General features: G+C 36.7%; 3 protein-coding genes across 4 annotated transcripts; 1 reads left to right on the top strand and 2 right to left on the bottom strand.

Annotated features, from left to right (window-relative positions):
* Positions 1 to 5,087: 5,087 nt before the first annotated feature.
* On the bottom strand, positions 5,088 to 8,833 carry LOC113776253 (probable serine/threonine-protein kinase PIX7). Of its 2 annotated transcripts, none has more exons than XM_027321369.1 (6): positions 8,517 to 8,833; positions 7,521 to 7,846; positions 7,286 to 7,421; positions 6,580 to 6,713; positions 6,376 to 6,499; positions 5,088 to 5,899 (listed from the first exon to the last, which is right to left on the bottom strand). In XM_027321369.1, exons 1-6 carry the CDS (start codon positions 8,635 to 8,637, stop codon positions 5,445 to 5,447), a joined length of 1,296 nt encoding a protein of 431 aa, XP_027177170.1. In that variant the 5' UTR covers positions 8,638 to 8,833; the 3' UTR covers positions 5,088 to 5,444. The 2 variants fall into 2 exon arrangements, with proteins under 2 accessions (XP_027177170.1, XP_027177171.1); XM_027321370.1 differs by having other exon boundaries at positions 7,521 to 7,851; positions 8,517 to 8,583.
* Positions 8,834 to 15,165: 6,332 nt separating this feature from the next.
* On the top strand, positions 15,166 to 20,670 carry LOC113775934. Its single transcript, XM_027320987.1, has 5 exons — positions 15,166 to 15,810; positions 18,063 to 18,210; positions 18,635 to 18,855; positions 19,072 to 19,245; positions 20,324 to 20,670. Exons 1-5 carry the CDS (start codon positions 15,553 to 15,555, stop codon positions 20,408 to 20,410), a joined length of 888 nt encoding a protein of 295 aa, XP_027176788.1. The 5' UTR covers positions 15,166 to 15,552; the 3' UTR covers positions 20,411 to 20,670.
* A 252-nt stretch (positions 20,671 to 20,922) lies between these two features.
* Positions 20,923 to 23,024, bottom strand: LOC113776014 (calmodulin-like protein 3). Its single transcript, XM_027321080.1, has 2 exons — positions 22,082 to 23,024; positions 20,923 to 21,236 (listed from the first exon to the last, which is right to left on the bottom strand). The coding sequence occupies exon 1, from the start codon at positions 22,833 to 22,835 to the stop codon at positions 22,125 to 22,127; it is 711 nt and encodes a 236-aa protein (XP_027176881.1). The 5' UTR covers positions 22,836 to 23,024; the 3' UTR covers positions 20,923 to 21,236; positions 22,082 to 22,124.
* Between the last annotated feature and the right edge of the window lie 239 nt (positions 23,025 to 23,263).

The raw sequence follows: 23,263 nt of genomic DNA, 5'->3' as shown, positions 1-23,263 counted from the left end.
TACTGTAAACTTTTACTCCTATAGTCGCATCCCCTCTGCCTCTGGATACTTGAATTGATTTACCTATAACAAAAGAGGTCACTTTTACCTTAAAACAAAAGCGAGAGGTTTTTTTTTTTCAAAAAAAAAAAAAGGGATCGGATCAAAGAGGGTACACATAAAATTCTTCAAAATGGTAAATTAGAAACCCTCGTGTTCCCGCATTTTGAGATCATATGCATGCTATGCTGCTCATGCCAAAGAAAAAAGTTAATCAGTGCGAGGACTATGAGCAATCATTAATAGAATGTTGTACAGAAAGCAGGGGGTTTGCAAATAAGCCAATGTAACGATCTCATTCTCTGGAAAACATCGTTAATTAAGTAGAAGCATGAGCATGGTCTAAAAGTGGGGAGCTTAAAATAACAATAGACAGAAAGTTGAGGTACAATGAAAAGGGGGGGTTGCCTGGGTTGGTTTTTTTGGTGGAGAATATTTTTTTCAGGTGCATGCGCGCGAGAGAGAGAGAGAGAGAGAAGGGGAGTCTTAGTCCAAGTGTTTGATTTTTACTCATTTGAGTGCAAACTAAGCATGACGAACCCTAAAGTAAGCTGCTCCCCTTAGACATCATTCTCCTCACCTTCTTCACCTTCCCATCCCGAGGCAAACCCTACCATTATACATTCTCCCCTTCTTCTCCATCCTTCTTCGCTCTCCTCAGTAGTCCACAATCCTCAAACTTCTCCCCCTCTCTTTCCTTCACAAGATTCAGATTACGATGTCCTGCATATGACCAATTAATGTTGTCGTTGCAGGTTTATTCTTGCAAGTTTGTTTGCAGCCACGTTCATGATTATGCTATTTGCCCTTCTCGATTGATTCCTTTCTTTCTTGACCTAAAGTAGAGGATATGTACTGTAGCGGCTACTTATTCCTTAATCAACATTCTCAAGCGTATGTTTTCCGACAATTTTCAGTGTTACTATTCTGTGTGAAACTGGATGAGGCTCTAGTTTATCAAGTTCTTTTTTCTTCTTTGAATGATCTTCAACCTTGGTCTCCGTTTTGAAGTTGGAAAGGGATTATGATTTTCATATCTTGATCGAACTTGAATAAACAATTTTTTTTTGCATTTTTTCTTGACGTTAGGCTTTTATAAACTATATATACGTGCAATATAAAATTGTTTTCACCTCAAAAGTCCAGAATTTACTAGGATATGTAAATCATGATTTGACAGATTTTATGATCCCTACTTCAGCATTAATGCCACCACCCAACCACCAACATATATAATATATATGCATTCGCCCACATCTTTTACTCCAACGTTGAACTCCCTCAATTAATCAAGCCTTTGTTGGATCTTTCCATCGTAAGTCCCCACATCTCCACTTAAACCAAGCACTATACATCATGTTGTTTTGCTATATCCGACCATAAGACCAATTCTTTCAACTTGATTGATATGCCTTTTTATGTTCCTTAGCGGGTACCGGGCGCATGCAGCTGAAGCCAGCTTCGTCTGGGATGCGACCACGTACGTGGTCATTTGGCGCAGCAATGTTTATGAAGATACAAGCATGGTAGCTAGGTAGCTAGAGAGCATTATTTCGTAATCTAAAGTAGTTGAGGGAGCAAAATGGGAAAGCGATATTGGTGAGGTTCAATCCGAAGACGGATTTACGCAAGGTTTATCGTAAACTCCGATCTCAGATTGAGCCGCGCCAATATCACTTTCTGTATGTGATGTGATGATCATCTGTTATTCCATTTGCACTCCAGACTTTAGAACCTTAACTATTGCTCTCTCTCTCTCTCTTTCTCTCATTATACTCTATACAAATGATCAGGGGACTATTACTGTTTGATTGCTAGAATAGTCGCATGACTCCTCCATTGTTGCATCTTTTTCTACATGCCACCCAGTTTTAGTTCCTCCTCGAATTGATACTTTATGATCTGTTGCAGTGTTAGTTGCAAGGACACAAATCATGCAGCTGTAGTAGGATTTGCTACAAATAAGCACCCAACTTTTTGCCTAAGCTGTTCTTTTGCATCCTAACCTTAAACATACTTAATACTATATATACTAGCTTTCATCAGTCTAGTTAAGGACTTCTCTATATATTATCCAAGTTTTTTAATGTAAATTTTATTCATTTATTGCCTCAATGAATAAATGGACGGAACACTTGATTGTGATCCCTCTTCTCTCCCATATTAGTACAAAAAGTTTATTGCTCAAGGTATAGCATCAGCATGTGGTAAATTTAATTAGATAGCTGCAGGGATGAAGTCCCGGAGAAAGGAATTTTTTTTTTTTTTTTAAATAATTTTGAGAGCTGAAGAAAGCGAGTTGAACCTAATATAGTGTCGTATGATGATGCTGCAAGAGCGGCCCACCCCGCTTGTTATTTATTTTTTTCGATTTAGTTCAGCAAACCACTTAGCCAACGTAACATTTCTTTTTGTATCGTTTAAGCATATTATTATTTGCTTGAAAAGAGGCAGAGAAGTTAATTTATGCGTCTTTCTTATTCCCCCATTGTCTCTTATTCGAATGTACAGATCAAAATCAATATTTGCTTAGTCATCAGCAAAGCAAGTCGGTCAACTTTCTCTTTGCTGTTCATGCACTAATCAAACGGAAGACATTTGATTAGTGCACCGTATCAGGTGCATGAAATATATATATATATATATATATATATATATATATATATATATATGACTCCAGGTGAGCTATATATCCGATGACTTTATTTTGAAGAATTCCAGTTTCTTTGGACGAGTTTACCTCAGTGCAGATCAAGATTGACCTGTAAAATTTTTATGCCTAAAAATGAAAAGCGCTCAGGGAATACAGTAAAATATCTTGCATGGTTTATGTGCTTGCTTTCCAATTCATCTTCTGATACTGTAAGTATTTTATTTTCCGAGTAATTGTGTCTTTGAATTAGCATCTTGCTTCTGTCTTTCAAATGAAACAGTTCGATCCAGTTTACAAGTGCGGAACCCGTTAGAAAGCATTAATTCCCTGCTTGATTTTCCTTTACATTATTGATTGCGGAGACCGCCCCGTCAAACGCACGGTCGAGATGAAGTCAAGTGGGCAGAAAACTTGGGCAATAACCTAAGCTGCTGATCAAACAGTTTCCAACTTACTAGAACAATATGGAGGAGTTTGAGAAGAGAAGCTAATTAGATTGAATTGTTTCCGCATGCTGTTATATATATATCCTACTACATCTTTTGTCACCGAAAAGTATTTCTTCTTTTTTTTTTTTTTGACCCACCCCAACTTTAATTTATGGAATAGATTGAAAAATCCAGAGCAGCCGCATGTTCTTTTTTTTTTACTTTTGCTATTTTCTAAATTTAGAATGTGTGATTATATATTGAATTATTCATTTATTTTTTTGTTAATGCTTTGTTGAAATTAAAAAATACTACCTTTTTAATATGATTACAAGAAACCCATCACACAAATGAAATGATGGTCAGCAGAGGAATAATAATAATAATATAATAACATCACAACAAATAACTCATATATATGTTGGGATGAAAACCAACATTAGTCGTCTCTACCTATTGCCGAATTGTTGTGATCGATCGATCTAGGATTTAGGAGTAAAGGCCCTAAAGTCCGTGGGGACATCACGTAAGTTTCTATTTTCCTTTTCAAAATTACCTTAAGATTCAAAAAAAAATATTTTCATTTTTATCTATATGAATTCCATATTAATTTCTTTGAAAGTTTTCTAGGTTTTAAATTGGCGCTTACTTGTGATATGAATTCTGGTACCCTTTCTAGCTCAACTAAATTCCCAATAAAATCGGGGGTGCAATTGTAGAACAAAGTAAAAATCTTGAAATCTGTCTTCTGATTTTCCTTTTCTTTGTTTGGCTACAATCAAATACCTGATCCATAAACTCTCAAAGAAAGTCCCTAAACAGAAGAACTGAGCAGTAAAATAATATCGTTAAATTCCAAATGCTGCTTGCTGCTAAAGGCCCAGCCATAAAGCTCAGAAAGTCCAAACTGCCACAACCAAAGTTTGAGTTTCCAGACAGAAGTCATAGCTGTGTCGTTGTCGCTGACAATATGGGCCGGTGAGTGATTTATAAGAATTCTATATAAGTCTATGATCTTGAAGGTATTCGTTGGTTTATGATGGCGATCGAAATTAAATTTATTTAAATTTTTTTCTATTAAAAATGAAAAAAGTCATAGTTGTATCCTGGAATGAATGGAAACTTTTCTAAGAAAAGTTTCCTACCACTCCCACGGAATCAACTCAGCTCCTCCAAAAAAGTAAGCTCTAATATGATCGTCACTCTTTGCCATTTGCAATTCGACTGGATACTGGACTCATTTTTCGGGAGACTCGTCGAACACTTCACCACGGCAAGTTATTAACACTATTTGCTTTGTTTGGATTGCCATTTTTTTTCCAAAAAAACTATGTTTTTTATGAATACATTTTTCAATCATCTTTTCACTTCACATACATCAAATCACTACAGTATACTTTTCTATAAAAATTTTAGAAAATAACAATCCAAATGTGCGCTTAAATTCTAAAAGCAGGCTTAACCATGATATGTGTATGCATGATAAAACATCCATGTAAATTCTAAAATGATAATGGGTTTGTTTGTGCGAAGTAGTGGATTGTCCATTTCTTTGCAGACAAATGAAGAAAGAAAAATCACCCTCAATTTCAATTTGTTGCAAAGGATAAGTTTGTGGCTTCTGCATCAGCTAAAAATATGGCATTCTCAAGAAAGATACTATAAAGTCTAAAACTACTCCGTGGTTGTGACTTTTACCGGCCATGTAAGGTAAAGTTAATGAATTAGATAAAATTTAAAGAGAACTGGTTATCTCATCAAGAATATGTGGTTAGGTCAATGTGTAAAGTATACCAGATTCTATCTTGAGCTTGACAGACACTCGAATTTTTAAAAAGATGAATTTTCATGGATACGGATGTAGTTGCTGCCCGGTTGGTGGTGTGTTTTCTTCAAGCTACGCAAGCATATTCTTGCTTTAGACATGGTGTGTGTTTTCTCAATGATGTTAGGAATAAAAGCACTGGTGTTCCATGAAAAGCACAAATGACCTCTGCATTTCAATTTAATTAATTTGCAAGATGAACGTTAACAACCTGAAGCAGGTAGTACTCAAAAAGCAGCAAACAACAATCCCGGAAAAGAGAGTTTTCTGGCGACAATGGTATTTTCTAATTACAAAACACAGGGACTAGAAGACATTCTGCAAATCAAACTGTTAGATCTCAACGCTAATCAACCCTGAGCATCTAAAGAAAAGGAAGATAAACCACCTCCCCTTCTGCATTAACCTCATAACACATATTCTCATCAACATTCTACCACGGCCTTCGTATGAACTTGTTGGAGGCTTTGATCCACTTGAGGCAGTTCAGGACCTACTGTTATTTACCGTGCTGCTTCCCAGAATTCAATGGAGAATCTCTGATACTCCTTGATTGGCTGCAGCTGAGTTGGTGAATTCCATCATTTTTCTTCCTACGCCTTCCTGGTTGAGAAAAGCGAGAGTGATAAGATAGTATAGCAAGATCATTGAGGTCTTGGAGTGGGGTTAGAACTTTCACAACTTCATCCATTGACGGGCGGGATTTAGGATCCCTGCTTAAGCAGTTACAAGCTAGCTGAGAAACCTTTTGGACTCCTTTAAGGGAGTAATTAAGTTCCAGACGGGGGTCAACCAGTTGGTAAACCTTTCTCTTGTCAGCTAAATATGGCCGAGCCCATGTCACAAGATTTTGTTCTCCACTAGGGCGCTTTTTGTCCATAGACCTCCGACCCGTCAAAATCTCCAAGAGCACAACACCAAAGCTATAAACATCACTCTTTGAAGTCAAGTGCCCTGGTGGAAATCAAAAGCCAAAATTATATTGGTCTTGCAAATACCAAAACCTCTTTAAGAAGGAATGTTTTGGGCTATGTTATTAGGTAATCTAAATTACATATACACTACAATTTGGGTGCTTAAGTGGTAAAATCATTTGGGAGTGAAGCCAATTGCCAACTTAACAAACATAACAATGCACTGTTCTGAGATATTCAATGTAGTTTTGAATGAGTCACTGATTTCAAAATCTTAGAGTGCCTGATATAGTGTAAAGATACTTTTCAGCGTGTGATGAGCAACAACAAGATGCAGCTAAGCAAGTTGAGTGAATCCCAAGGAGCTAAGTTTCCTTCCCCCCCCCCCCCTCTCCTTTCCCACTACCCCAAAGAGGGGAAAAAAAATGAAGTAAAATCCCCTGAACATAATGGAATGGGGAACAGTGAATAGACGTGTTTATATACATATGAAAATTCAAATCTTTGTGTGTATACCTGTCATTACATACTCTGGTGCAGCGTAACCGTATGTTCCAACAACCCTTGTAGAGACATGTGTTTTGTCTCCTTGAGGGCCTGCTTTTGCTAGCCCAAAATCTGAAAGCTTTGCATTATATTCCTGTGAAATCAATCATACTGTCAGAATGTAATTTATGTTCTTGATAAAGCAAATTGTCTTTTACAATTTTGAACACCTACCGAGTCAAGCAGAATATTAGATGTCTTGAAATCTCTATAAATGACAGGTTCAGGGCCTCCATGGAGAAAGGCTAAGCCTCTTGCCGCACCAAGGGCAATTTTAATCCTGTTGGACCATGGGAGAGGTATGGTCCCTTCAATTATTTTCACAACAGCATTTGTTTGATGAAACAAATTAGGATCAGTTAGAGGTACAATATGGTAGTAAGCAATGTCAAGAGTAATTTATGCACGGATCCCTATAGGTAAAATTCTTATAATAGAAGATTTCTCCACAATCAGAATTAGGTATCAGGTCAAGGGTGGCAGAGAAATCCAATTGGGAATGCACCCTAGCAAGTTCAGTAAGAAGCTGCAAAGAATTCAAAGTCTACTTTGTCAATGGATTATGTCTGTGCTGCTTTGACTTTCATATTCATTTTAATATAACTGTTTGATAGACATTAGCACAACATTCCAACATGTTTGGATCATCAGTCTTGAAGAGGAATAAGAACAATTATAGTGCCCATATTCATGGAAATGCAATCAGCTAGCACACTACACATTACATTTCATTATCATGTTAAATGAATCTCCCATCAGTTTCACATGTTACATTTTTTGCCAGATGTATAGACTACAACTTGAGATATTCTACTTAACCGAAAAGATTTCAAGTAATGACATAACTGTACGATAAACTTTAAAATATATCCACGCTTACTTCTAAAAAGATGATTTTCAAGGCTTCCCCGTGTCATAAACTCATAAACAAGCAGCCTCTGATCATCTTCTATGCAATATCCAATGAGTTTAACAAGATTAGCATGATGAAGCTGTCCAAGGAAGTCTACTTCAGCCTGCATGAACAAAAACTCACTTGTTGTATGTGCCATTTTGGGATCTTAATTCTTCAATTTGACATTATTCTACTAACCACGACCAGATAATCTACTAACCACCCATTCTCTGTGGCCTTGCAGTCCATCTGGCTTCAAGCTCTTGACTGCAACAGTGGTTCCAGACCCAGGTTTGGCTGGAGCTGTTCCATTTTCCTCTATCCATCCTTTGAAGACATACCCGAATCCACCCTCACCCAAAATGCTATCTGGTCTAAAATTTCCTGTTGCGGCTTTCAACTCTTGGAAGCTAAACTGAAGCAGCTGGCAAGGTGCCTTATTCTCTGTTGGCAGAGGATCAGGATGAGGATTATTAGAAGAGTTTTGTGCTTCATCTGGAGCACACATCTCGCGGTTGCTAGCATTAAGGTATCTTGTCTCTGTAGCTGCACTAACAGAATACCAATGGTAAGACAGCAAATCCGGTTGATTTTCTTGATATCAAGAGACAAACATTAGAAAGAAAGAAATTATCTGTATGAGTCCCAATAAATGAGAAGAGTAGAACAAACAAATACAATAAGCTGACAGGTAGTTAAACTTCAGTCTAATATCATTCAGCAGAGCATCAGAAACATTTTCGAGCAGAGAAAAGAAAACCGTCGCATATTTTTATAGATATATACTTTCGTCCTGGAACTGCTAAACAGGAGATTTGGATGCTAATGTATCCACTTATAAAGTGCTCAAAGCTGAAAATTGACGGATATGCTTTTACATTTTCAGTTCCAAACTACAGCTTCAAATGGTCTTGATAAGCATATACGTGGAAGTCAAGAGAGCAGTTCATCGAATTGTGTCAGACGGCGAGGGAGAGAAAGACAGAACCGGTCAAAAGAATTGATTAGGTAATCTTTTGCAGTAAATTAAGGCAAGCAAAACATGAAACAAGATTAATGGCAAGTAAAAAGAAAAGGAGACCCTTTATGATAGCAAGAATTTGGAAGAGATTTATGTTATTGGGCTCAAATATTGAACGAAGAACAGGAAATAGGAAACATTACTGGACAGAATTCAAACAAATCACTTTTTACACAATATAAGTAGTATCAATACCTGCATCATAAACAAGACTGGTCCTTGGGATGGAATTAGCAGAGTTTTTGGGATCAGAGGACTTGCAGGCACCACTAAGACTGAGCCTCAGAGCAGCCCAGCAACCACACTTCTTCTCCATGGTATCTTACTGCCTTAGCATTTCATGACGTCTAACTAAAATTTCTTGAAATGTCTAGAGAATCCACAAAATGGGCAAAGATTCAGTATGCCCACATATGGGGGAAAGCGCGGTACAGAGGACCAAGAATAGGAGTGCAGGAGCCAAAAGAGTGTGAGGAAAGGGGAAGAGAGAGAAGGGAATTGATTGTTATTGCGGTTGCTTTGGGCGATTGTAAGCATCATCATCACCATCATCGCAGTGTGTACAAAAAGAACTTTTTTCCCACCACTTTTGCTGTGGGGAATGCCAATCTCTCACTGAGAATTTTCTCAGTTAAGAATATGGAATTACCAAAAGGGGCGGTGACTATTTGATTTTAGTGAATAAGGTGATTCTCTATTGGAGCATGTGCATTTATTTTTAGGTGTTCCATGTTAGCTCTAGAGGTTTTCCTCTGAGACTGAGAGTTTGCTTTTTTGTTTTTTCCCTCACAATCAGCATTTTGGTAAGCCATTCCCTTTCAAAATCCCTTACTTTTTGCATAAAAGAAAATCCCGAGTTCTTTTGTGTTTCGGAATAATCTGGGAGTCCTGTTTGCTCACATTGCATTTTCATCTACAAATTGCTCATATGTGCCATTGCCAGCTAGTTTTCTTTATGTACGTTCATGAATCCAAGCCAGTTTTGATTCTTTTCTCATCTCGTATCAAATTGTTCTTTCCGTCTCAATAGCTTAAGCATGACCAAGAAAAAGCGAAATTTTGCGAATAATAAGGAAATTACTTGCAGCTCTTCTTGAGAATCTTTTATTTATTTTATTTATAATAGCATCGAGTTGGAAAAATTCTGCCGTAGGGATGGCAATAGGGCAGGAGATCCCTCTCCCGTCCCGTGCTTTTAAAATTTTTTTTATTTATAATAGCATCGAATTGGGAAAATTCTGCCATTTGATGGCAATGGGGTGTGGGATCCCTCTTCGATCCGATGTTCTAAAATCTCCCCGGCCCAGTTCCTCGCTTTTTCTATCCATATACCCTGGCTATACACCTACGGGTGCCCTCACTATTGTGTAATTATACTTTTTATATATATAAAACATTGATAACAACATTATAAATTATTTTTTAAAATTCTTAACTGAATATTCAATGTAAAATCAAGGTTAAAAATCACTTTGATCTTTTTTTAATTCATTTCTCTACTTTTAATAGGAAATCTAAACTTACAATCATTATGTTTAAACAATAATGTAAAAAAATTGAAGTAAACTAAAAAATAATTAAATAATAATGTGTTTATGTATATATGTATATATATATATGTATAAAACAATATATAGATCATTATTGTATTTTTGTTCAATTTTTATATTGATAACCTGCTCCGTTGAAATGAGGGGAGAAAAATCTATCCGGCCCTGCATTCCTATTCTACCGCTAGTTATGCACTTGACATCAAAAGTAGAAAGAAACTAACGACCAATAGAGCAAGGGAATTGATTCATACAGAGACATGTCCAAGTCATTATGTTTGTCCGGCATTATCATTATCTCCTTTCATCAACATTATTATCATTGCCTTTGTTCTCTTTTTGAGATTAAATTCTGAAAACCCGTCAGTAACAAGTTATTGCAAATTGGAAAACTGCGACGTTTTGTAGTGTAAATCAAGGCATTTCATTGGCGTAGCTACGCTCAGCTGAGGGAATGTTACATATATCAATTGCCTCTTCTTATAGTTTGGCTAATTATTCTATTGCAAAGAAAATCTTTGGTTATTTTCTTTCTTTTTTTTTCCTCCTCCTCTCTTCCCCGGAACCCAATTTTGTTATTTATAAAGTTCCTCTCTTCCCACGTATTGCCTCTCTAAAAAAATCGAAACATGCTTGCTATTGATCACAAAAAAAATTATAAGAATTCCAAATAGTGAAAAGGTGCCACCAAACAAAGAAAAATGTATAAAAGTTTTTTAAACCAATGGAATAATATATAAGGTTTGATCAGAATGATTTTTTATTCAATCGATAAGAATTTGGATTCAAATTTCACTATTAGCTAAACCATCATTATTCATTAGCGAACAATTTGTAAGAACGATTGTGAATTGGGTGTTTTTGGATTGCAATTTTTCTTGTAACAAGAAAAATTGTTACGTTTTCCGTGAACACATTTTCCAATCACTTTTTTACCTCACATATATCAAATCGCTACAGTAATTTTTCTACAAAAAGCTAAAAAAAATGCAATCCAAACAACTCATGTAACCAAAAAAGATCTCATGTTTTTTCATCGCCCAACTTTTTACTCTCAGCTTTTGGGGTTGTTGCTAAATCATGAGGCCTTGGTATTGATATCTCACATTATTTGCACACAATTTGGAATTTGTCTCAGCTAATCCTGACTTTTCTGTATGTTATCTACGATGTACCTCAAAGAATTGTGTTAAGAGAAATGTTTCTTCTAGCGATTGCCAGCATATGGTGCAGATGGGCAGCTCTGATCAAAGATCTTTTCAAATTATTTGAGACAATTTTGCAAAGAAAATATTATAACACTTTTTTTATGTGATGTGTGTAAGATAAAAGGATAATTGAAAAATGTATTGATGATACAAATAAATCAGTATGTATGAATAAGATGTAAATAATGTGTAATCCAAACAAAGTAATACTGACTTTAGGTTGTGTTTGGATTGTATTTTCCGTCATTTTTCATGGAAAAATTACTGTAACAATTTGATATATGTGAGGAAAAAAAATGATATGAAAATGTGATCACGAAAAACGACAATATTTTTCGACGGAAACAAGCAATCCAAACAAGGTTTAAATTTGGGGTTATTTAAGTTCTCTAACCTGAAGAAGCCAAAATATATATATATATATATATATATATATATATATAATTGTGTGGTCAAACCCACGGAACAATAATGGTCAAGAGCATATTTGAGTGCAATCCCATCAATCCCTCCATCTCGGCTCTTTCTTCCCCAACACTTTAAGCATATGTGGAGTTTTTTAATATTATTATCATACTCCCAAATAGGAGAAGAATGGGAGCTTACGATTGGTCAGTTTCTCCTCAAGGTAAAGGGCTTTCGAAAAGGAAGGCAGATACAAACATGCACGCACCTGTACTAAGGCGGACAAACAACCTGGTAAGGGGTCATTTCATCAACCACCATAAAACAACTTGAATTTTATGATGCTTGGAACGAAGAAAAGTTCCGTAATTGAGAGATCCCACTATTTTTTTAGGGGTAATATCAGAAATCTTCCCCAAAATTTTTCTTAATATCACTTACTTCCTGCACTTTTGCTATTTGTATAATAAAATTTTTAAAAAATCCTAAAGTATCCTTTTGCTCTATTTGCTAAACAAAAGTACTCTTAAAAGTCACCATCTAAAAATCAATTCTTATGTACTACCACCACATCATCAAGTCATAGCACGTAAAATTACAAAATTGAAACAAAAAGATACTTATAAATAAATATATTAGCACCAGTTCAACTTTATATAATCAAAACTAATTTTTTATGAATCTTGCTTTTTTTTTTCAACTTCTTATCAACTCATGAGTCAAGCCTTTAAATTATACTAAATTGCTATAAAAATCAAATCAAAATAACCAAAAAAATCATACAGTACTCCATGACAATCACTCAAATAAAAAAGATAGACAAAATTTACTTTACGATCATTTACAAAAAAAAAAAAAATCAAATCTCATGGTCATCCAAAAAAATAGACAAGATAGAATGTTAGAGAAAGGAAAAAGAGAAGGAAATGACTTGTGTTCCTTTTCCTTTAATTATTTGAGCTCTATTTATTTTATCTGTGTTATGTAAGAAGTGAGGGTTATTTTGTAATTAATAGGGGAAGTAAGTGATATTTGTAAAAAGTTAGGGGGCTAAGTGCTATTAAGAGAAACTTCAGTGGAGCTGTTTGATATTATCCCATTCTTTTTAAACCTCCTTTCTCTTTCTTGGTTTATCACGTTGCCGACTGCTCTTGCAATTAGTAACTTGACCGTGCCTTGCTGGAAAGGTGACGAGTGATGAATATTTGCCCCCACTAAGTCGTAGGACCAGTTCTAGGCCCCACCCCATGCCGGACAATGTACTGCCTGGGGATTTTTTGTTTTGAAAAGAGAGAGAGAGAGAGAGAGAGAGAGAGAGGAGGATGCATCCAGCATTCCAGCTGCATGGTGTACCCAACTTAAAGTTGATGGTCATTTCATGGCAAACAGGATTAACTCTTGGAGGTAAAAAGTCTCGGAACCGCGTGTATAATTGGATAACACTCCAGAAATCCTGCAAATTTTGTAAAGAATGTTGTGATAGTCTTGCATTCAATTGAATGACCTTACTTCTCGTTCAGCTAATAGCATAAAATTTCTTTCAAGCTTAAACTTTTTTGTTACGCTAAAAGCCTAAAACATATTTATTGTCTATTTCCATCGGAAAAATTACCAAGTCCATCATACGTTATGACTTCTCAAGTACAGTCACCAGCATGGATAAGGTTTACATGTTTCTCCTTATCTTTTTTGTGTATTATATTAGACGTATGTTTCATTTTATCTTCCAAAATATTGGGAGGCTCAAGAAAGAAAGAACAAATTAAATGTTGCAAGCCAAATAGTCGAATTTGCACATGTATACTTTGAACAGATGAGCATTACAACTGATCTAATTCTGGGAATATGCATTTGATGTGCAGAAGTATCATGCATTTGATAATCACTCTTGAACGGTTTAACACTGCATGAGCCATAATAGTCGAATTTACGACGAATTTTTTTATACAATTTTCTAATAATTGTGATGTTATATTTAGTTATTGTTTATGTAGGCCTGTTCCTTTTTTTTCTTGAATGAATAGAGGAATTAAGTCAACAACAAACAACAAGGCCTTGTTTGGATTGCCGGTTTCCGTCGAAAAATTACGTCGTTTTCCGTGATCACATTTCCCTATTATCTTTTTCCCTTACATATATCAAATTGCTACAGTAATTTTTTCATGAAAAATCACGGAAAATGCAATTCAAACACAACCGAAGCAATTAAGGGTTATTGAGTACACCCATCCAAGTTAAAGCTAAGCCCCTACTAAAGAAATGAGGGGGGATGGTGGGAAGAGGCGGATAAGAAGAACATCTTGCTCGTTGTACTTTGTCAATGAGTCTGGACAAGGGTTGGCTTCCTTATAATTATGCTTCAACGTGGTTTGTCGGAAGTACTCCATCAGTGCTTTTAGTATTTACAGGTATAATAGTTGTCTCTCCTTCTTTCTAACTTGGGAGGCAGATTACTCTTAACTCGTGCATGTTAATTGTACTAGTATCCTGCAACGTTTTGAATTTTACATTTTGAACTGGCATCTTAATTGACATATTTTAGATTGACAATCGCTTCGAAACAGTTGTTAGTAACAACCGTCACTTGCCTTCAACCTTGCCATTTTACCACGCTAATGCTTGCCTGGTGACTCGAGCCGTCGTTGCCCAAACTGAAGGGTGGTCGTATAAAATTTGTTCAAAGATTCCATAGATTTGATGGGCAGCTAAGAAATATCTTTAGGTTGAGAACTTGTAATTTGATTTAGATGCATATTGTCCACGGTTTGATAGTTCTGAGTAGTATTAAATTTAAACATCCTTTCCGATTTTCCCCAAACGATTTTCGTAGAGTAAATAAAAGTGCAAATGAGAGTCTACGATTTTGGTAGAGTAAATATTGTCCACGATTTTAGTGGGTTTAGAAGGGTGACCCTTTTATTCTTTTTTCCCCTCTTTTGAGAGTCCACTTGACTTGATAAAAATAACCGTTAAAATATCACAAATGCAAATTAAATTAACTAAATACGATAATGTTAGATTTTTTAGAAAAATCATTAAAAATAGAAAACATTAATTTTTACTATAGTTATTAAACTCGGCCCAAAGTTCAATCCGGAGAGGTGATCGGATTATGGGCTATTGGTGCAATCGCGAGTTGTATAATAGTTATATTACATAATATAATAATAGATTTTAAATTATAAAAAAGTAAAATGTTTAAGTTAGTGATTCAGTCGGCGATTTGATTGATAGTTTTTTTTCAATTCATCGATTAAATCGTCGTATCGTTGACTAATAAACGAGTCTTTTGCTTAACTGGTTTAATTAGCAATTCAGTTCGCGGGGTTGATTGATTCAACATCGAATCAGATCGAGTTTTTATATAATATATGATTTCTACTAAAATATCGGAGAACCCATGGGATCTAAATAAAACCATATAAATTCCGCCACATTTCTTCTTTATTCGGCAGCCATTGAACTCGAGGATCTGTTTCTTAAAAAAACTTCGACGATTTCAACAACCAAAAACGTAACGCCAAAAACTAAGCCAGGAAATCCCACCGTTATCCTCACGCAGGCTTCCGTAACCAACCAATAGACATCAAACGTGTTTAACAAAACAACCATAGTTAGCACCTCCGTGGCACTTTCTTAGTCAAAAACTGCCGTCACTACCCAAACAGCATGTCACTTTAATCACCCGCGTCTCGTATATAAACTCGATGTCACAAAGTTTGATAGGTTCCGAGTCAGAATCCATGAATCACTGCATGCCTAATCTCTCACCTACTTGACGCCAAATCATTTCTAAGTATCTGTAATTTATGAATTTAATTTGTTCTTTGATTCCTGATAGTAAGGAAAAAATAGGAATACAGAGATTATGTGGTAAAAATTAAAAAAGGAAAAAAAAAGTATCAGTACTAAAAAGCTGTGAAATTTTTAGGGAAAAATTGGTGTTGGTGGTGGTGGATCTGTAAGAATCTGCTGCATGAGAGAAGAGGGGGAGGAGGAAGAGGCATAGGTTAGGAGAGGTGAGAGCAGAGGAGTAGGAGTAGAGTTGAGAGATTGAGGCGGCACAACATGTCTGCAATATTGTGCGGCAAGAGATCGAATTTCTTTGAGGATTTGCAATCGTCACCTTCTTCGACATCGCCGCCGCCCGTTTCCAAGAGAATTCGCTGCTCATCTTCTTCGCCTGTTAGATTTTCTCCGCCTCGGTCCACCGTCGCCGGAGGAGCCTCCTCTTCCTATTTTTCTGCTAATTTATTTACAGGTGTTTCGTTTAATTCTTCGGCCCTTGATCATCTTATTGGCCTCTTTCCCGATATGGACAAACAGGTTAATTTCCATTTTTTCCTGCTTTTTTTGTCTGTAATTTCCAAATGCTTTAACTTAAAATAACCTTTATTTTAATATGTAATTTGGCTTAGCTAACGAGTACTAGCTCTCATCATTGCTGTGATTCCTAACTTAGTTCGTTCGTCTCATGATAATCAGATTTATATAGGTGTTAATTAGTGATGTGAGTTTAGTTAGAAGGTATTGCCAGTCATGATTGGGAGCTACAAATATGAGGTGAATACATCGTTGAACAAAATAGAGATTTTTTCATTAGTATTTTTGTTGATAGGGAACTAGCTTAAATGCTTCAGACAGAGGCTTTTAGATTCATCTAATGCACTTGATATGCGGAGATGATGCTGAAAGATACTTCTGTTTGGAAGTTTGTGAGGCTGGTATGTTCAACTTGCTTTTTAAGGAGACCCTGTGCCGGGAAATGTGTCTTGTAAAGGATTGCACTTTCTAAGCCCACTGCGTTGGGAAGCTATGATAAGAGGTGTGGAAGGGTAGTGGGGGATGCAGATTAGGCTGGGGCCTTCACTCAATGGAATTGGAGGACCAAGGATGGAAACATTTTTGTCTGAGATTCTAGCTGGCTGTGATTTGTTTTTTTAGTAGTGGAGTTTTAAAATCGCATGCTTTTGTTTATCACATCCCTTGTAAGTTATTGGATTACAAACAATACATAAATTGCTAAAAATCCATATTATACCATGCCCATGCCATTCTACTGAGTGGTGGAAGTTTGTGAATTCCGGATAGCGAAGCAGCTGGGAAGTAAGAGTAGACTGGTCCCAAATATTTGGACGACCATTGACCAACGTGTCCTTTAAGGTTTTAACAAGCTCTCATGTTGCCTCAAGTTTTTAAGTTAGATCTAGGACCAATAGTGGTAATTGAAGTGATTATAGTGGTGACTTCTTGTGCATGTTAAGAGTACTTCTAATAAATTGAAGATGGAAATATTATGTTTGTTGCTAGAGGACATCCTTTTCTACCGTGCAACTACTGTGTCAAAGTAATGCATTTTTTTCTTTTGCTATAGCAAAAAGTTGTCCAAGTTGAACGGTCGAAGGAAACTACTTGTGGGATTTTTTAATTTCTTAAGCAAAATAAGTAACATATGGTAATTCTAAAACCTAACAAGTTCCAATCTTTCTTGGAAGAGATTGTTGGCCTAACGAATGCACATCTCACACTTTTGTTTCGATATGTCCCTAGAGAATGTTTAAATGGCATAACCAACTCAGATCAATAACTTACGATATAGGCGCAGACCCACTAAATAAGAGTCACACTTTGTGCTCAAGGATGAAGTTTTTACATGTTATTCACTGTTACTTGAACAATTCCTAATTAAGAAGTTATTACCATTTAAAGTTCTTATGATGGTATTTAAGTTTAATTGAACCAACTAAATCTTTTGACAAATGAAGCATTCTCTTAAATGAAGTTATTGAAGCTTAAAGCAGTCACACTACTTTAGGAACTGGATATGGTGAGAAATCTTATGATTTTTGCATATATAATGTGGGTTTTGCAACAATTTATTAGAATTCTCATTGAATGTTACCTTCAAAGTGGATTTTTTCTTTTAGTTCATGTACTTTAAAGATATATTTGAGTGCCAATGGATTGTTTGAGGTAATGGATAGCTTTTTGATGTTTAGGTTTCAGAATGGTCTCAATTTATTGTTTGATGACCACGTTTCATTCTTTTGGGGTTTGTAGTATAATTTGGTTTTAGTTTCCTTACTGCACTTGCACTGTCTTTTTTCTTTTTGGTTTTCTTGTTTGACATCTGCTCGCATTAACTCTTACACTTTGCCAGCAGAATATAAGATTTTAGGGTGTTGCAACCAATTGTTATAGAAATGACATGAAGTTCAGTGCATTGAAATGATACACATTATATATTTTACAAGTGCCATGTATCTATGTTGTAAGCCAATCTTTAACAAGAAGCATTAGCAAGACCTTATTTGAATTTAGTCTGACAAATTACGAACATGGCCAACCCAATTATCTGCAAGTTTGTTCTGTACTGAAATTTAGAATCTGTTAGCATTCTGATGACCCAACTTCTAATAATTGATATGCTAGTGTTCATAAACTTCTAGCGCTTGCTGTTTCAGTTGTTGCTGATACCTGTTGTGTGCCTGGTTGTTTAAATTTTATTCCATTGCCAGAAGAGTAAGAGCTTGGTCATTAGCAACTAACAACTTCTTGTTAATGCTTTTAATTGACAGCTACTTGAGCGAGCACTTGAAGAATGTAGTAATGATTTGGACTCTGCTATTAGGAGCCTAAATGAGCTTCGGTTGACTTCTATGGAGAATTTGGAATCTGCTGCAAGCAATGATGCAAAGGAGGTCCATGTCCAACTCCCAGATAAATGTAGGTCTTGATACTTGGTATTTTTCATAACAATTTACCTAAAATCCATTTTGTTTCTCCCAAAGGCCCCCCCCCCCACCCCTTAACGGAGGGGGAAAAAAGCCCTATTGGATCTTTTTTTATTGTTATTTATCACGTTGATGCCAAAGAATGTAAATCTTGTAAGTACTTGTTTGTGTCCAGCTAATTTTTTTACCTATATTTGTACTAAACAGTCAAAGACAAACACAAGAATCTTCCTTGCTCAATCATAGAAGGAAGGCTCACACTTAGTAGACCCGGTCTTTAAAGACCCAATGGCCCAGATTGTGCCACACCATCTCACCAAGTGGTGTGGCACAATCTGGGCCACTAGGCCTTTGTAGACCAGGTCTACCCAAGTTTTGGCCTAGAAGGGATATTTATCATGCATCTTCTTTTGCAGGTTGTGCAATAAGCAACGGGGAGGCTGCCTCTGTGCAGGATGCATCAGCCTCAGAAAAGCACTCCATTGACAAAGCAGAATGGGTTGAGCACTTTGTTAGAGAAATGATGAGTGCTTCAAACATAGATGATGCTAAAGCTCGTGCATCAAGGACTCTCGAAGTTTTGGAGAAGTCCATTCGTGTACATGCAACTGTAGAGGCAGCCCAGAGCTTTCAGCAGGTGTTTTATCTACTTATGCTTACTGTTGGATTGTCACTTTCTTGTTCTGTGCATTCTTTGGTCTCAGTTTTTTTGTTCTTGCAAGTAGACATTTTAGGCTGTGGCCTTTTTGTTTTTTGCTTCATTTCTTTTAATTGATTTTGTTGGCCCACAGATCTGTACAAGTAAATTATATCTGGTTCTCAGACCTGTTCTTTTGCTTATGTGATGCTGTAGGAGAATGTTATGCTTAAGCAACAGCTTCAGGCACTGATGCAGGAAAACAACGTTTTGAAGAGAGCAGTTTCTATTCAACATGAGCGACAGAAGGAGTTTGATGACAGGAGTCAGGAGTTGCATCACTTAAAGCAGCTGGTGGCTCAGTACCAGGAGCAGCTCAGAACACTAGAGGTAATTGCAAAATTCAATAATTTTGTGTATATCGTCCAATTCTGTGTTTAACTGCATGAAGCCTTTATCGTGTGCGGATTGCTTTGTTGTTTAAAAAGTGAAAGTATCTCTAATTTGTTTGGCATGAAGCAGGAGCAACCCAATATTTTGAAAGACTACATATCACCATCTGTTTACTAGAGAGTTTTTCCTCCACATGTTTGTTAGAGACAAGCTGTTAACTTTTCCCTTTTTTTTTTTATTTTTAAATAATTAACTTAATTAGAAGGAAAAAAAAAAAAAGAGTACCCCTCCTTTCCTCTTCCCCTTGTAGGACAGTAGACACTGCTCCTTCAGTTGCCGGGTGGTTTTTCCCTCGCTTATCCGAAATAAGCATAGAGCTACAGTACCACATATTGCAATGATAAACTTTCTTTTGCTCTACAAACTCGGCTAGCAGAAAGCACTTTACCTTACCTGGTGTTATCCAGTCTATTGCTCATGGAAATGAGGGCCGTGCCATCTCTCTGACATTAGTCAGAAAAAAGTGGTAAAAGAAACTTTCTTTGTGAGCACAAATGTTTCCAGACTGCAAGCCACATCTATTACATCTTAAATGTGATGATGATTCTATAGAATAGTTGCGCCACTTCAAATGTTGGCTACGATGAAGCTGGTTATGTGTTGGTTCATCACTTTACTTTGGAACAGTAAATAATCCTCGACATGGAGATTGCCCAACTTTTTGTATTGGTTTTAAAAAGTTATTACTTAAAGTATCCGGAGCAAAATTTCCTTTAGAATCCCCAAAATTAAGAATAAAATGAGAAACGCATGCAGTTACTTTTAGAGGGAAAATTAGATTGTTTATGTTCAAAACTTTTTCTGCAGGAAATCTTTTAACCCAAAATTTCCTTGAACTTGAGTCCCACATGGTTTCCTTGAAATAAGCTTTTACCTGTGTTCTTATGCAATTTTGACTGCATAGTTTCTTGGTTGTATCTTTGAATTGTTTTCTGCTGTTGCGTTTCTAGCGTACTGAGGCTTAGTTTCATTTTGAGGCCATTTGAAAGTTCTCTGATGGTTTCATGTTCATCAGGTCAATAATTATGCTCTTTCAATGCACCTCAAGCAGGCTCAGCAAAATAACTCAATTCCAGGACGCTTTAACCCTGATGTCTTTTAAAGATCTTTGTCACATTTATTTGATTATGTTGTGAGAAAAAGCAGAGGAAGGAGATGTACTCCCTTTGTGGAAGTTGTAGATCGTTTTCCTGAGATTGTTTTAATAAGATCTCGACATTATTTTCATTTTCCTGCAAGGGCCGTCTTTTTAATCTCTCACAATCTGAATTTGTGTCATGCTGGTATGTCCGTGTGCGTCTGGTAGTTTCTTCGAACAAACCGAGGCTAAATATGTGATCCGATAATCTGCTCATTCGACGAGAGCTGGTGAGAACTGCTATTTGTTCTCGGAAACATTTGATGCACGTGCGCTTGGCTCCTTCAATCTCTATTTCTTCTACTGCTTTTCTGAATTTCAATCATATTTATTTATTTTTCTTCTTTTTTTTTTTTTTGGGACCGTTGCTTGAGTTCATTGGTTGTTGGAACTGGAATCCTGTTGAGGATCGCACGGGGGTCAGTTGTACTGGCTAACAGCCTTGCAATTCCACCATTGGTTGTTAGATTCTTGGCTTCTTCTCATGGTAACTGATTTTATTCCTGAACAGCGTATGAATTCAACCACTTTTTGAACAATATGGATTCGGGGTGGTTCTCGATGAGAACATATTCTATCTCCAATATCTGTTGTTGGAACTAAAGATGCTTTGCGTCCTAGTTACTTCCTAAGTAGCTGATAGGAAAGAGCAGCGGAAAAAGCGGTGCACTGCTAAAAGCCCATCCTGGCTCCCAATCCTCACCCAGCTCCTCAGTTCTTCAGGCCATCAGCGCGAGCATGCTACAACTCCGACCGTAGAAATACAAATAGAGCCCCCCAGGCGCCGGCGCTGCAACAAGTCAGCAAGAATGACGGTTGCGTTAAATTAAACCAGATAACAGACTGTGTGTTTGGATAGGAGATTATTTGAAATAATTACTGTAATACTTTTCATAATGTAATAATGTACGTGAGATAAAATAGTGATTGAAAGAATAAAAAAGTAGGTTGAAAATTGTATATTTATGATAGAATCAAATAATTTGGAGCCAAATATTGAAGCGTTCTTGGTTAACTTCCAACTTGATGCAGTTCAAGTTCGAGAGAACAGATGTGGATATGGGGGTGGCATGCTATTATAATTCAGAGGCGGAGGTGGGAGAAATCGTTTGACACGTAATTGGAGTAGGTTGTAAACGGTAAGATTTGACCATTTATGCTATAACCGACGCTCGTTGTGGATTAATTCAGATAGTTTTGGTCTACGGAGTTCTGGAAAAACCGACATCTTTGTTGTTTGTACTCACGATTTTAGCTTATTTGTAATGGTAGTAAACCGCCAACATCAGCCAAAGAAACAAAGAATTTACAGATATCAGATGTTAATTAAAACCATGACTTAGACAGACAGACAGTGTTTCAGCAGAAAGGAAAAACTTTCGAATCTGGATAGAGAGGAGAAGCAGAGACTTCAATGGTGATCCATCCAACTGCCATGTGTTTGCTAAACTTGATTCTTCACCTATGTTTCAAACAGCAAACTCGGCAGTAGGTATTGCTAGAAGCCTAAGTGCTAGTGCTAAAACCTAACCGTAAGGAGGATGATATACGTTCAATTACCTGTACAGTCTTGAGAAGAAAAGGAGGGGTATTGCAGTTGAGTGATTTTGAACAAAGTTAAAATTCTTTCCTAACCTTGATGGATTTAGGAGAAAGAACAGAAGCAAAGACTCATTCTTCAGGAAGCTGGAAGAAGCCGATGACCAGCTTTCATCATCCTCTTGAACTCGTCAAAATTAACCATGCCATCTCCATCCACGTCTACTTTTCTAATCATCTCTATACAATCTTCCAACTTCTTCCCCTCTTTAAACCCCAAGGAGGACAAGACCAGCCCCAGTTCTTCCACCGTTATCAACCCATCTTTATTTCCATCAAAAACAGCAAAAGCCTCCTTCAAATCATCCTCCCTACTCACCTCCTCATCCTCATCATCATTGGCGTCTCTCTCCTGCTCTTCCTCGTTCATTTCTCCTCTACCGATCAACGAATCAAAAGACTCACAGAACTCTTCGAGATCAATCAATCCATCCCCATTCGAATCAACCTTTCTAACCATATCTGCAATATCACTCTCAGTCATGCCCATCCCAATATTGTTAAGTGAATCTTTTAGCTCTTGCTCTGTGATGTATCCATCATTGTTCTTGTCAAAAGTAGCAAAAATACTTCTTAGCTGAACCTTCTTGTTATCAGCACCACTTCTTTTATCCACTTTCTTGCCAGACTTTGTCTCCAAAAAGTCAAAGCTGTTTGCTGCATGCGAAGAAGGGTTTCTGATTTTGGCACAATAAGATTGAAACCATGCAAGAAACATCTTTCTATTGAAGTTTGTACTGATCAAACCAGCAACGAAAAGAAGCACTAATAGCAAGATAGCAGTCCACATCTTCTTCTTCTTCTGTTTCTTCTTCAATTTGGATGCAACAGAAGAAAATACTACTGTATTGTTGAACTAGTATGACAGAGAAGACGGGCGGAAGAAGAAGAAAAATGAGAAAGAAGGAAGACCAGAAAGAAGACGATATGGCCTCGGTTGGAGAAGCGAATTTTGGGCATGGAGGAAATTCTGGATTTAAGTATTGGAGCATTAAACAAGTTACGCGTCATTCGGTGGCGAGAACCTTTTGAGTCTTTTTTTTCTGATGATCCCACAAACCGCGTGAAACCGTATTAACTGAAAATTAAATCTTGATGCGTACAGAGCCGTATAAAATAATGCCCTGTGTCTGCTGTGATGCTGACAATTATCAGAAGCCAATACGTACTTTACATTAAATGTGGTTTCCTCAACCAGAAATGAAAAGGCAAAGATCC

Source organism: Coffea eugenioides, chromosome 6 (genome assembly GCF_003713205.1).
Source record: "Coffea eugenioides isolate CCC68of chromosome 6, Ceug_1.0, whole genome shotgun sequence".
In the NCBI taxonomy this organism is placed as follows: domain Eukaryota; kingdom Viridiplantae; phylum Streptophyta; class Magnoliopsida; order Gentianales; family Rubiaceae; genus Coffea; species Coffea eugenioides.
Note: the sequence above shows the minus strand (reverse complement) of the source record. Positions and strands in the feature narration are given on the sequence as shown.